Genomic DNA, 15,171 nt, shown 5'->3' on the forward strand with positions numbered 1-15,171 from the left:
CAATAAATCCGTTAAAATTCAAACTTAATTTGTTTTATTATTCGAATTTAGCGCGCAAAGGCCACTGAAAAAATATTAAATTTTTAGGGCATACTTTTAGGGGCGAAAGTTGCCGACACCAAATAAGCAAGTGACTTGTGCTGTATTTCTGCTTGCTGCTAATTTATGTTCGCCTGGTATTTTATCCGCTTACTTTTTACTTTTTCGAAGCACGCGGCTGCTTCTCATGGCCAAGAACAGCAACAGATGACTTCAAAAACTGTCCAGTCGGTGAATGAAATACTAGGAGAACATAAATCAGCAGCAAGCAGAACTTTAGTAAGTCACCATCTAAAAATTAGTGACGCCATTCTTTTGGGCGCCAATTTCAAATGAAAAATTTAAAAGTAACCGTGGAAAATCAAAAGAATTTTGACCAGTGTAGGATTCTTAGATGACACCCTACTTTTTATATAGAGTTGAATCTCACGATCCTAGCAGTACGTGTCCTTTGAAAATGTGGCAGGATATGACGAAAATATACGCTCTTTTCCATACACAGTATTCATGTTACCTGCAAATGTCTCATCCTAAAAGTATGCACCAGTTTTTTGTTTGCCAAAATTTGTCTCATTATTTAGTGACCCTAAAAGTATGCAACAGTATATTGTTTATAAAAACCCAGTATTCCAATTGGATATCGGTTTATTAGTCCATCCTAAAAGTATGCAATATATTAAAAGTGCAGTATTTATTTAGCTGACTGTAAAAGTATGCACCAGAAAAATTAAAAACTTTAATTGTATTTCTGTAAATCAGCTTGCTGCTGATTTATGTTCGCCTGGTATTTCATCTACTGAATTGGCAATTTTCAACCATTCGCGGCTTGTGGCCGACGACAAAAATAACAACAACAACTATTAAAAAAGATAAGTAACTATTATAAACGAAGCGAATTAGCCATAATTTAGTCGTGGTTTTTTAAAATCACAATTAATAATAGATGATTCGGTTGCCATTGTTAGATTGATATCTAAGAATATCCAAGATAAAGCTCCAATATCCATTGACATGGTATATTAACCTTATTTTAATGCCTTTTGCTCAGATGGCGAACCAAGATTTGTGCCTGAAATTAAATGAAATTAAATTGAAACTAAATACTTACCTTACCTTTTTTCGAATGCAAATTATTTAATCTGCGTTTCTTTCCATTTCCGTTTTTGTTTTAACTATTTAGTTAGTTTATTGTGTGGCAGCATAACCTAATTATTTTCATGTTTCATTTTAACTCAAAAGCCATTTGATTGCATTGCCACTCTATTTCGAAAAGAATAGAGTTATTGGTTAATTGAAATTTTTTTGTACTTATTCAATTTAGATTTACTTATTCAAAGCATACATCCTTATGATATGAGTATCAGTTTTGATCCGAATAAGTTTTTCCTAAATGTGTTGTTATGGTACTTTATTGCTGTACTGGCACAATTACTTAATATACAAATCAAATCTAAAAAAAACAAACTTAAGTGTGTTGTCTTAAATAGTTGTAATCTCACATTCAGGCACATTTTATAAATCTTGACAATTTATTTATTTATTTATTATTTTTGTGTATGAAAAACGAGAATAGTTATTTTCCATTTCCTGTCATAAGAGTTTTCTTCGCTTGGACTTGTAGAAATTACGTAGCCGCCCCATTGCCACAAAGATTCGGCAATGAACTGAACTTTTCTTGGGGTTTTGTATACAATAATAATTTATTTATTTATTTGTATTCACATAGAATAAAAGCAGCTGAGAAAGCTCTCATTCCTTCGAATTGTATTTTGAAATGAAGTTTCTTTTTGATAACAGTTTGATCGCTTTTTGCCACATCTTTAGTAATAAGCAAAGTATTGACTGCGCTTTCATTCTAGCAAGTTTACAATATTTTTCAAATGCCACTTTGCGTGCCCACATCTGATGAAAATGCGCTACGAAAACTATTACCAACAACATAGTGACGAGTCATGTTGACATGATTTTTGTTTGATGACACTGCCGCCCAGTCAGGCGAGGCAAGCACACGTTGCAGTTGCAGTTGCAGTTGCAATTGCAGCAGCAACAGCTGTGCTGTGTGCTGTGTGGTAAAAGCATTGGGGCAAGAGTTTTCCCCCAAGAAAATGTTTACAGTTTTGCAGTTGAGTTGGTGTTTGATTGTTCCCCTGGCTAACTCACTAACTGACTAACTAACTAACTGGCTGGCTGGCTGGCTAGTATCGTAATCGCGACGAGTGTCTGCCAAATTGCATCATTGTTGGTTAGCCAACACACGCCACACACACACACACACTCTCTCGCACACACTTTCGCACACACACACACACACGCAGGTGCTGGCACACTCACTTAATGACGATGAACGACTATCACCAAACAGGCCAGGCTAAGCTAAGCTAGGCTACGTAGCAAGTTTCGCTTGCCCGCGATGTGCCAAGTCATTGCAACGGTAGCTTGCCACAAACAACAAAAAAGCGAGCTGAACAACTCCAGTTGCAGAGCTCGGCTCGTGGCACGCGTGTTAGCCGGGCCCAAACAAAACGCTTTCTTTCAATATTATCTTTTTGGCCAACTCAGCATCAACTGCTGCCTACGACTTGCAACTGGGGTCAATCTCTGCTGGCTCTCAGGGTGATGAGGCATGCAACATTTGCGTGTTGGCCTTTTTTTTTGGGAAGGGGAGTGGAGTCAAGGCAATTAGTGACCAGATCGAATGTTTGACCATGCGGCATGCCACACCAAATAATGCGCATTCGTTGCACCAACTTAGGCAAAGACATGAAGCATGAGTTTGTTTCGCTTGTCAGCAATATCTTCTGCTAAAAAGCAGAAAGAAAACAAAATCAAATTAGTACACAATTTTTAGTCATAGTTCAGATACTAACTAATATTCGACATGCCAAGGCATTTGTGCAACACGCACACACACACACACACACACACACACACATTTATTTTGTTCGCAGCATATTCGCAACACACATTTGCAAATCATTCGCTTTCATTGGCTGCTCGAATCTGCGATTTGGAAGGCGTAAGGAGAAGGCGTGGCACCTCCGTTTCGTGAGTCGTGTTTTGCCTGCCACTGAACTGTGTGTGTGTGTGTGTGTGTTTTTTTGTTACCATTTTTGGTAGATTGCGACATTTTGTTGCTCTTTTTGTAGTTGTCGTAAAATTGCAGATTTGCCGAAGTTGTTGTTATTGATGTTGTTGCAGTTGCTCATGTTGTTGTTGTTGCTGTTGTTGTTGTTGTTGTTGGGACTGGCCCGTCGTTTCACCTGGCATCTGGTCAGTCCACTCGGATACGTTTTTTCGTTTCTGCTTTTTTGTGGCTTGTATCTTTTTGTTTCTTTTGGTGTCTGCAGCGTGTCTATCACGTTTTATAACCCACCCCGCAGCCTCCCAGCCTCCTGCTTCGCCCAGCTCCCAACTCCCAACTCTCAGCTCTCATGCGGATCATAAAAGAAAAGGAAACTGCAGACATTCATACGATTTCATTTTTGGGACTCGGATTTAGCCTCAGCGCATTCGCCAGGTTTTTGTAGTGCACTTTATGATTTCTGCTTGTTTGCTTTATTGCGCTTTTCCACACACACACACACATACACACTTATATCTAACCACACACACTCACACACACACACACTTAGTTATACAAAGGCGGCTCTTGCACTTGCAACTGCATTTTGTGTCTCTGACTCGATTCGTTACGCTCTGTCAGCGTTGAGCGCGTGACTCGCGTGACACGAACCAGCGATGAATATGCAAATATATTGCAGAAATAACACTAAAATGATAATATGGTTACAATTATGAGTAGCTTAATTACAAAATTTACTAAAAAAAAAGTCAATTTCAAATCTTTTATCCTTTCGAAGTGTATTTTGGCACGAAGTTTCTTAACGATAACACTTTTTTCATTGTTTGACAAAACCTTCTAATTACAGTATAGAGAAAAATAACTAAATTGAAAGGTAGATAGAAGTAAGAGACCCTATAAAGTCTAATAAATTTAGAAATTAATATGAACTTCTGGTAGCTTGGTTCAACTTTTCTCGTTAAGACTTTGAGTTAATAGTTTAAGTAATCAATCAGTCAGTAAATCACAAATCTACAGTGGCGTGCAAGACTGAGTACATGTTTGCAACTACTGACTTTGGGTCCGCATAAAAAAAGTTATTAGTGAAGTAAATGAGCCCAAATTTTTTGTGTTTATTCTTTGAATATTTATTAACAAAATCTTATACAAAATATATCAAAAAAGACTAATTGGTTTATTTAAGAAATATGAAACAAAAAAAACTCGCATGTACTCAGTTATGCTCATTTTGAACACTTTTCAACAAACGTTTTTTTTTAATACTTGGTCCAAAGACCGATATTTGTAATTGTGATATTTATTCATTCTAGTATATTTTCTACCAAATTTGGTATTATTTATTTTAGAATAGCTCCATTCTTGCTGGACTCGTTGCTGCATCTCGCGCTAGCTTGCTGGTACTGATTCGTAGAGTCCCAATCATCTTCTTATTATTGACCACAAATTTTCGATCAGATTGAGATCAGGACTCTGTGCTGGCCACTCCTTTAACTTAAAATGTTGTTTTGCGATCCAATCTTTAAAGATTTTGGACGTGTGTTTTGGATCTCCATCTTGTTAAAATGTGATGTCTCTCTCTCTAACATATTCTTATTAACTTTATCACATCACATTAAATTCAGAAGTGACAAACATGTATCCACATCTCTTTGGCACTGTATATACTATAGATTTTTATTATTTTAATGAACTACAAAAGTGTATCAATCAAGCAATCAATCGATTTTGATAAGTTTAAGAAATAATCCTCAATAGAAATGCGAGACATTTCAAATCATACCCTATAGATGAAATATTTTTAAAAACAAAGAGTAGAACAAATTTTATTGCTGGCCATAAATGAAGTTAATTGCATTGGGATTAAGATGATCACGCGCTCATCTCTAGCGTCTGCCTCGCTGTCAGTTGTAGGTCTGCAGTGCTGCCTGTGTTTGCTCTGCTCTGTCTCTGACTTCGACTCTGACTCCGACTCCGATTCCAACTCTGTCTTTGACTCTGTCTCTGATTGTGTGGCTCCAGCCAGCTCTGAGCTGTGCGGTTCGGCTCGCGATCAAGCTCGGCTCCGATTTGGGGCCTCGTCCATTGGCTTCAAGCGCTGCTGGCTTTGGCGGCGCCTGATCAGTCGCGGTTTTTACTTTCATCGCTTCGGTTGAGCATCGTCGTCAAGACAAGACAAGACGCAAGACAACTCGAAGTCGAAATCGAAATCGAAGTCGAAGTCAAGCCAAATTCAAGTCGCCGCCGTGTGTCCAGTTAAAACAGTGTTGTGCCTTACTCTTTTTTTTCTTGTTGTTTCTATTGTTAATATCGTTGTTGTTTCTGTTTACCTCTCCAATTACCACCCAGCAGACAAAGCAACCAAAGCTTAAGCTCCTCATTCCATTGCGTGGGCTAGTTGCTCATGTGCCTGCTGCTGCTGCTGTTTGCTGTTTGCTGTTGTTGCCATTACGATTGCTAAACAATTGAATCGCAAATAAGTTGCACCACTTTGTTGCTTGCTAATCCACGCCCACAAATACAACAAACACACACACACACAGACAGACAGACAAAGACTTGAGTGCGTTGTCCACGACCCAAATGAATGCAATCGTGAGTGAAGTAGTCAACAACAGTTTAATTTTGTCATTCTGTTTACCGTTTACCAACACTGGTCAACGTTCTGCAAAGTTCTAGAAAAGCATGAGAGCAAACCAAAGTTTGTTTCAACTCTGTGATAAACCATAAGGATAAGCATATAATGAACTCTTAGAATAAAGTATAAAGCACTTTATTCTACAGTTTAACTTTTACAAAATCTTTAAAAACTTCTAGGAAAACGAATTTCAAATGCAATTCAAAAATGTATTGATTGATGTTTTAAAACTTCGAGAGAAAGGAATTTCAATTTCTATAATATAATACTATAACAATTTAGTACAATAAAGTAATCAACAAAATTATAATAAAAGGAATTTCAAATTTAATATAATAAAGTACAAAGTACTTTACTTAAAGAAAGACTCTCAAAACTTCGAGAGAAAAGAATTTCAAAAATAATACAATAAAATATACAGCTATAACTTATCTGTAATAAAGGCTCTTAAAACTTCAAGAGAAAGGAATTTCCATAATGTATATAGTACTTTATGCTTTTGCTTATCGTTAATAAAAGTCTTAAATAACATCTAGAAAACTGAATTTCAAATTGAATACAATAAAGTAATGAAATATCTTACAACTTCGAAAGAAAGGAATTTCCATTTTCCTAATACTATAACAATTTTGTATAGTAAAATATATACTACTTTATCTTTAATACAAATCCTAAAAAGTTCAAGAGAAAGGAATTTCAACTTCTTTTATATTTTTCTGCTACACTTCAAAATGAAAATGGAAAGCTGTATTAAGATTAGCTGCCATTCGCTTAAGATATTAAATACTGGATAAGTAACTGGAGCATTATCACCAATCAATGTCAGTAGCAAGTTCATTGAAATCGAAATCAAGCAAATAATTTATGCATTTCGGACTGGTTTTTGTTTACAACTAGATTCATTAATGTGAATTACAAGTACTCGCATTTGCCAAAGCTTTTCACTTTCGATTTCAATTGCTGCATAAAATCGAAAGACATTTAGTCTATTGAGGTTTGGCAATTTACTTAATTATTTTAATTAATCAATTTACTTTTTTACTCAATATGAGCTAAATTCCTTCGGGTTTTGGACAAATTTCGATTAAGACTTTTAATGAAATTCTTAAATAAGAAGAATAGTAAATTATTTTTATCTGTCTGCTGTCAGAGTCAATAATCTATAAGGATCATAGAAGTTCGAAAAGGAATCAAAGAAGACCTTGAAATACATTTCGTTTTGATTATTTTATAGACTAATCATAGACTAATCTCAGATATTATCAATGCGATTCGATGCGGGGCGAGTTAACAAATCAATTTAGATCACTTATTATTGAAATTGCATAATAATGTGAAAATGGCATATGGCGATGGCGATGGCGAGTACTCGAGCCGAAGATCATCACACACCAATGCGAATTGATGGCGAGAGATGCGGAAGTTATGTAATCAAAAAAAAAGGCAACCTCGAAGCCCGACGCTGCATTTTCCAAGCAGCGGCCTCAGCCTCGGCTTCAGTTTAGAGCCAAAGCTAACGGTGGCAACGTCGGTGGTGGTCACAACAAGTCTAACAAGTTTAACCAGGAAATTTTGTAATTTTCCTCTGGTTAGTTGCTTTCACAGCAGCAGCAACAGCCGCAGCAGCCGTGGCAGCAACATCAGCAGCAGCAACAGTTGTGGCACAATCCGTGCAACCTGCGGCTGCCTAGAAATAATTAAGACCATAAATGACAAATCGGAACATAAACAACTGCTAAATATTGATGTTTTTCCATCAATTGAACACACCCCTCCATCAACGCCTTTTCCTCCGAGACGCCTCTTCCTCTTCACCACCTCTGCCTCTTCTTCGCCACCTCCTTCCTCCTAAACTTTTCTCTGATCCGTCTGCAACTATTTTTGATCCTTTTAAAGTATCAGAGCTTGATTTGCATTGAAATTTACTTCATAAATAATCGAAAAAACATTCAAATTATTGAATAAAGCATAACAAATAAAGCATCATAAAATAATTTCCTAATCAATAAAGTTTTTTGTTAGATCTGAGTTCGCAAAGATATTAAAAATTCCTGCAAAGACTTATTTCAAAACTAAAAACATAACTTTTGTGACTAAATTTCTATATTCTATTTCTAATTTGCCAGCTAATATGAAAATGTCTGTGATATTTGAATAATTCATTAAAAAATGATCATTGTTATCAACTGTTTTTTGTTGCTTGAAATAAGTCCTTTAAAACGTAAAGAGTAAAAGGAACTTAAACCATTCTTTTAATAAATTAATAAATCTCTTTAGATGCGCATTGTGAAATCCATAAATTAAACAGCCAAAGCCAAGAACGATGATAGTGCGAAGAGTGAACTGCAAATCTCCAGAAGACACCACATAAAACAAATACTCAAAGAAAAATGCTGTCAAGCGACTAGAGAATTAGACTGAAAACAAAACCGAGAGAGAGAGAGAGCGAGAGTGTGAGAGAGAGAGAGAATCGAGTAAAGCCAAGTGAACAAGTGAGGAGAAAAGGAGGAGGGAAGCAGAGAAGCAGCAGAGATTGACACTATGTCAAGGTCAAAGCTCAGCTTGAAGGCAAACACACTTGTTATTGGACTATGGGGAGTGCTGTTCCTGCTTCTGATTACCATTACTGAAAGTCAAGCCACAAGAGTGAATCAATCTTCGAATGGGACAACGGGCCAGATTAAAGCCTTGGCATCGACGGCGCACTTCGCTCCAAGTGACTTTGCCCCAAGTCGCAGCAACATAACCATATTGCATGAGGTCAATGTCGAGGAGTTGCAAGAAGACGAAGAAGATGAACCTCCCTTGACGCTGAACACACATGAGGTGCTGCCCCTGAAGCCGGTGAAGAAGAAACCGTATTTGCCGCTGGAGAAAGTGCTGCCGAGCATTGATTACATTAAAACGCATCCGCTCAAGGAATACGAACTGCATCCGGTCACCTTTGATTTCAATCTCGGCGATCTCGAGGATCTCGAACACGAGGTTATCAAGAAGGGAGATCTAAGCAGCGAGGAGCAACATGTGCTCAGCAATGGCGATGCGAATTCCGGTGAACTCAGCTACAAACCGTTGAGTCCCGAAGACAACGACACCATCGATGTGGACATTTCGGAGCTGGCCGAAGCTCCGAGTTCCACGGAGCCAACGACAGCCACATCGCCGGCCACAACAACGACAGCAACCACAGCTGTGAGTGCAGGTCCAACTACAACGACAACAACAACGACAACAACAACGGCAACAACCACATCGAGTTCGCATATCTTTAAGATACTGCGCAACAAACCGTCAACGAAAAAGGGTCGCGAGCTGCTCAAACAAACCGACGATGATTTGCAGCTGAAGACCTTGGGCAGCACCATCAACAGCATCAGTCGATATCTGTCCAGCAATGGCACGGGAAACTTTAATGCCAGCATGGCTGAGAGTCTCTATGGCACTGCAAACTATTTTCAGATTGTCACGAATCTCTACGATCATTTCTACTGGCAAATTGCAGAGATTCGCACAACGGTGCGCAAAGTCTGTGGTCTCGAGATGCAGGCTTACCTCACTGCCCTCCACTCCAGCTACGAGTGGGCACAGAAAGGTGAGTAAAGTTAATTGTATTCATTATTTGTACTGCTTGACATATTGATAAAATGTGCACTTTGTATCTAAAACTAAACAAGTTACTTGAACTAAATCATTGTATCAGGGGAATTTAATAAAAAACAAATCTTAACACAATATTCAATTCCTCTAACTCTAACAAGTGCAGTCAAATTTTCTTTGAACTTTTGGAATATTATTATTCTAAATTAAAAAATCACTCGTATTGAATATTTGAAAACAATTTAAAATTTTGTTAACTTAAACTAGTTTTATAAATATTCATGAAAATATTTTTCAACTTTGATATTTTAATATTTAAAATTACACAAAAAAATGCATTTTAATTTGACAAAATAATTTGAATTAAGGTAAATAAGTACTATTCATAGTTATAAACACAGAAAGAAAATCTTGAATCAAGATTATTTGTATGTCAAAATGAAACCATGAAAGTTTATTCTCAAATCAATCTTGAAATTCTAATTTCAAGTTTCAAGAATGAAAAAATCTTAACAATTTTAAGATTTTAGAGAAGAATGGAAAATTCTTAAAAATTTTTAGTTTTTAAGATGAACAGAAGGCAAAATCTTAAATCTACATCAAAAACAATCTTAAATTTAGATTGCTTAAAATAAAACAACAACAAAAAATTGGGTACATTGATATTTTAATAATTTCAATTTACTATTGCAAATTGCAAACTTAATTCAAGTTTATTATTTTTGTTAAAATAATGTAAGAAATGTTTAGTCTACTATATGTCAAGATCTAATGACTCTGCATGAAAAATTGACTCATATTAACGTGCACTGCATTTCACTTGTTTCCTTTTTAATATTTGAATAAAAAAGTATTAATTTATTTAATTTATTGTAGCAGCGTTTATCTTTGTAGAAGACGCTGCCATAGTAAAATCTTTGTATCGCTGTTAAATTATTTAATTTCTCGAATTTATTTATACGATATCTTAACCTCTGCTTACAGCCTACGATGCATCGGGTCGCTATCGTGGTCAGCTGCTGTTTGGCAACGACAAGTGGCTGGGACAATTGGGGTTTTGCCTTGAGCTCAATCGCCAGCTGCCCAGTGAGGAGCGCAAACACTTTGAGCTCGAGTTCTATGTGGCTGACATCACGTTGCAACTGCCGCATCTCAATCGCACGGTGAGTGTTGCACTTCAAAATAAACTAGTCAGTTTTCTCAAATCGACATTTACCTTGCAGCAATTGCTGAGCTTGGGCGAATGTTTGCCCAAGTCCTGTTCGGCACACGATGTGCAGTCGATACTCTCGCTGGATCCGTATGCTCGCATGTTGACCATGTTGGGTGCCCACAATGCCAGCATGCCACAGCCGGCGTTGCAAGTGCTGCGCGTGCGCACAGTGCCCGGTCTCTACAGCCATTGGCGGCAGCTCAAGTTCCAGGTGTTCATGTGAGTAATGACGTTTTATTTGGTAATCCAACATTCATTTATTCATTATTCAAAGCTATTTCCTTGAGGATATTTTTATACCGGCTACCCATAGGTAGCCGGCCCTATAAAGTATATATATTCTTGATCAGCGTCAACAGCCGAGACGATCTAGCCATGTCCGTCTGTCAGTCTGTCCGTATGAAACACTGGATCTCAGAGACTATAAGAGATAGAGCTATTTTTTTTATTCGACAGCATTTGTTATGTTTGCACGCAAATCAAGTTTCTTTCAAAGTTTTGCCACGCCTACTTGCGCCCCCGAAAATCAACAAAAATCGAATAACAAGCGTAATTTTAAAGCTAGAGTCGTATATTTTGAATGTGGTTCTATATCGATATACCAAATATACCAATTTGGTATATTTTTTGTATTTTTGTAGTCTTTTTGGTATATTTTGAGAATAATACCGCAATATTTTGCATTTATTGTAAATGGGTAGCGGGTATCTCACAGTCGAGCACACTCGACTGTAGCTTTCTTACTTGTTTCCAATGTTTCTTGGAATATTGACTTATTAAAACTCTTCTCTAAAAATTGTCACTTGTAATTTAAGGTTTCTTTATTCTTCTATTCAATCATTCACTGATCGTTTGCATACATATCTTCTTTTGATATTCTCTTCACAATCTGTCTCTACTTTCCAGTTTGTCTTAAAATCTTTAGTTCAGGTTCATTAAATCGGGCTGCCTTTTGAAATTATTTTCAATCATATTTTACCTTATAACTTTTGATTAACTTTTCTTTTCTTCAAGGACCTTGGGTAAAAAAGCCTTGGATAGCTCTTCTTATGATAAAATATTTCATTGTCATTTTTTTCTACACTCTGCCTTAGACTTCTGTTTAAGAAATCTTACTTGCAGTTTGTAGTATTAATTCTTGTGTCCCTTCTTTCGATCTTTCGATATCCCTCAGGTATATTCTGTATAAAATGTCCCTCAACGTGAATACCTCCCGATATAGCTTTGTTTCGAAACTACCCACTAAAATAATTCTTTCTAAAATTCCTTTGTTTTCTTTCGCTCTCTGCAGAAGCTTTCTGCTGACACTGCTCCTGGTGATGATCGTTGCCACCTATTACCAGATGAAGATCGACGAACGGCGTCTGGTTGTGGCTCCCGCCATACCGGCGATCAGTGCCAAGTGCGATTCTGTGGTCAAGGGCGGCGACTACGAAAACGCCTACTACGGCAAACCCTTCGAGCTCTTCCAGATGCGTCCGCTTGGCAGCAATGGCATTGTGAGTGCGGACAACACGCTCGACACACAGATCGACATGAATGGGAATCGACAACGTAATGTGGGCGATGTGGCGACAATTGCCACCGAGCTGGGAGATGGCGGGGCGACGACATCGACTCGACTGGGAAATGACAAGGCTGAGATGACTGATTATCAGGTGGAGACCGGAAGTTGTACGGGAGTCACAGGCACCTATGAGGCTGAACAACCCATCGGTAGGATTAATAACTATTTCTATGTATTCTCGGTACTATATTGCAATCTATTGCAGCTTTACATCAACAGCTGTTGCTGTGCTTTGCGCTGCAAACGAATGCCAAGGCTATACTGAACATTGACAAGACCAAGGAGGTAAGTCAGTCATCCCTATAAACTATATAGTACTTTATAGAGCAATGTTTTTCCCGATCTCATCTGGCAGTCAAACACATCGTGTCTGCATGGACTGCGCGTCTTCTCAGTGCTCTGGACAATGATGGTGCACACGTATCTGCAAATGTTTGCCATAGGCGAAAACAAGGTGAGTAATAGACCGATTCAAATCCCATTTCCATATCTCAATCTTAATTTAAACTTCTCGTCAGTTTGAACGCGTTATTACAGAACGTTCGTTTTGGTATCAAATCATCGGCAATGCCACCTTCTCCGTAGACTCGTTCTTCTTCATCAGCGGCTTGCTGGTCACCCTGCTCTATGTGAAACAGGATCGCAAACATCCCACAGAATCGTGCAGCTTCGTGCAACGCAGCTGCCTGGAGACTATGATGATGCTCCTCTATCGCTTCCTGCGCCTCACACCCGTCTACCTCTTTGTCGTGCTGTTCAATGACTTCGCTGTGCGTCAGGGCCTCGACTCATCGGTCTTTCAGCCAGCCAAGATTGAGCACAATACGTGCCGCATCTATTGGTGGCGCAACATTCTGTACATCAACAACTTTTATCCGCAGCACGAGATGTGCATGATGTGGAGCTGGTATATGGCCAACGATATGCAGTTCTATGTTATGGGCTCGCTGCTGTTGGCGCTGTCCAGAAAGTAAGCTTTATTTATTTTCCACAGCTTGTATTCTCAATATTTGAAGGGGTCTTTAAGCTGAAGAGTTGCGTCTAAGTGATGAAAATTATCCGAGAGATAAACTAAGTACTAACAAAAAACTTAACTCCCTTTGCTCTGTTTTTCTAAAATCCACCCGATAGATTGTAATTTTGGGAGAGGTATTTAAGATGGAGATTTCATTATTGTTCAAGATTATTTGAGAAAATGACACTAAATTAAACTGATATTCCAAAGAAATACAACCCGAGAGATGATCAACTTTGTTTTCCCAGAGACCCAGTCAATTGAAGTCCAGTTTGTTCTTCATAAAGGGTAGCGAGGAAATGCTTAGCTTCCTTTCCTTAGACTATTCCTTAGGAATTAAAAAAGTTAGTTAGTTAGTTAACGTAAAAGGAAGCTATGTCTTACCTCCCTTCTCTCCATAAATAATAAACTAGAAGACAATTAAAAAACTAAGCTACTTATTCTTAGGGTAACTAAGTGATGAAATTGCAATACAAAAGTGTAGACAATTGCAGTTTGCCAACTCCTTAAACTCGAAACTTTTCCTTTGTTCACTTGCAGATACTTCAAGGCTGTGGCCCTGGCGCTGATCGTGTTCCTCATCAGTTCGTGGAGCATTGCGGGCATCATCTCGCTACAGCATCACTACACACACAAGGTGTCGCTACCCTTCGAGTCCTTTGACTTTCTCTACGACAAGCCCTGGCAACGTGTGGGTCCCTACATAGTTGGTAAGTGGAAAACACCAGTGCAGAGGCAATCAATCAACTTGAAGCTAATCGATCTCACTTTGCAGGCATGTTCACTGGCTATGCGCTGTACAAGGTGAAGACGCCGCCAAAGATATCGCGACGCATGAATCTCAGTCTATGGTCGCTCAGTCTGGCCATCCTGTTGGTGGTTGTGTTTGGCGTTTGGGAGGGCGAACTCAGTGCCGTAAATACCGCCTTCTATGTGGGCGTGGGCCACACCGCCTTTGGTTGTGGCCTTGTCTGGATTGTGATGTCCTGCTGTTGGGGTATGGCGCCCATGGTGAATGCGATTCTGTCATATCGTGTGCTGTGGCCGTTGTCGCGTCTAACGTATTGTGCCTATCTCATCCATCCGATCATCATGTTCATCTGTTCGTCACACATGAGCGGCACCGTGCACCTCAATAACCCAATGATATTGACCACGTTTCTGGGCAATGCTGTTGTGTCCTTTGGCAGCGCCTTTGTCATCTCCGCACTCTTCGAGGCGCCAGTCATACGCATCCTGAAGATCTGCTTTAAAAAGTGATCGATCCATGCCCTCCTCTCTTTCACTTTCACTTTGTTTTTTTTTTTGATTCGTCATAATTTGTATTGTATTTTGTAAATTGTATATATGTAATATACAATTGCTATCGACAGGATGCTAATGTTTAACATTTATTGTATGTATGCACTTTGTAAACTTGTAACTAGATTTTTATGTTATGTTTCTGTAGTTGGTTTTGTGTGTGAGCGTAAAGAGTGAATCGTTGATGTTGTTTGCAAATACACATCTGTAATACAATCAAATGTGGTCCGGTTTGCTTTATTTCATTGATTTACTCAACTTTAGCTCGCTTGTGGCTTCAACGAGAAAAGAGTGGCGAGTAATCTATACCTACTCAAAAGTAGCGAGTAAAAATAGCGAGTAATAAATCTTCAGAGTGTGAAAGGGTTTGTTCATATTCAAAAATAAAATTTGCAACGAGTAAAAACTTCAACGAGAAGAAACTTCAGCGAGTAAAAGCATTTAAAAGCTGTAACGTAAAACCTTCAGCGAGTAAAAGCATCAAGGAAATACAGATCCAGCCAGTAAAACGAGTTACAAATTGGAATTTGATGAAAAAATAACAAGTGTGGACAAAATGTATGTAAAGAACTACAGCGAGTTACATCTTGGGTAAGAAAAAAGATAATAAGACTTCATAATCAACGAGAGGAATATCAATTGTTTGCAATAGTAACGAGTAAGATTCTTTTGCAGCAGCAAGTATGGTTCACAGCGAATCGTCAGAGTAAAAACTCCAGTG

The 15,171-nt window shown here is 38.3% G+C and overlaps 1 protein-coding gene across 3 annotated transcripts; it reads left to right on the top strand.

Annotated features, from left to right (window-relative positions):
- The first annotated feature begins 5,236 nt into the window (after positions 1 to 5,236).
- On the top strand, positions 5,237 to 14,666 carry LOC117577869 (uncharacterized). 3 transcript variants are annotated; one of them, XM_052002599.1, is made up of 10 exons: positions 5,237 to 5,382; positions 8,034 to 9,348; positions 10,338 to 10,516; positions 10,577 to 10,785; positions 11,858 to 12,282; positions 12,339 to 12,418; positions 12,489 to 12,587; positions 12,652 to 13,103; positions 13,689 to 13,858; positions 13,924 to 14,666. In XM_052002599.1, exons 2-10 carry the CDS (start codon positions 8,298 to 8,300, stop codon positions 14,406 to 14,408), a joined length of 3,150 nt encoding a protein of 1,049 aa, XP_051858559.1. In that variant the 5' UTR covers positions 5,237 to 5,382; positions 8,034 to 8,297; the 3' UTR covers positions 14,409 to 14,666. The 3 variants fall into 3 exon arrangements, with proteins under 3 accessions (XP_051858559.1, XP_051858562.1, XP_034118718.1); XM_052002602.1 differs by lacking the exon at positions 5,237 to 5,382 and adding an exon at positions 5,699 to 5,713; XM_034262827.2 differs by lacking the exon at positions 5,237 to 5,382 and adding an exon at positions 6,972 to 7,183.
- The last annotated feature ends 505 nt before the right edge of the window (positions 14,667 to 15,171 follow it).

Source organism: Drosophila albomicans, chromosome X (assembly GCF_009650485.2).
Source record: "Drosophila albomicans strain 15112-1751.03 chromosome X, ASM965048v2, whole genome shotgun sequence".
In the NCBI taxonomy this organism is placed as follows: domain Eukaryota; kingdom Metazoa; phylum Arthropoda; class Insecta; order Diptera; family Drosophilidae; genus Drosophila; species Drosophila albomicans.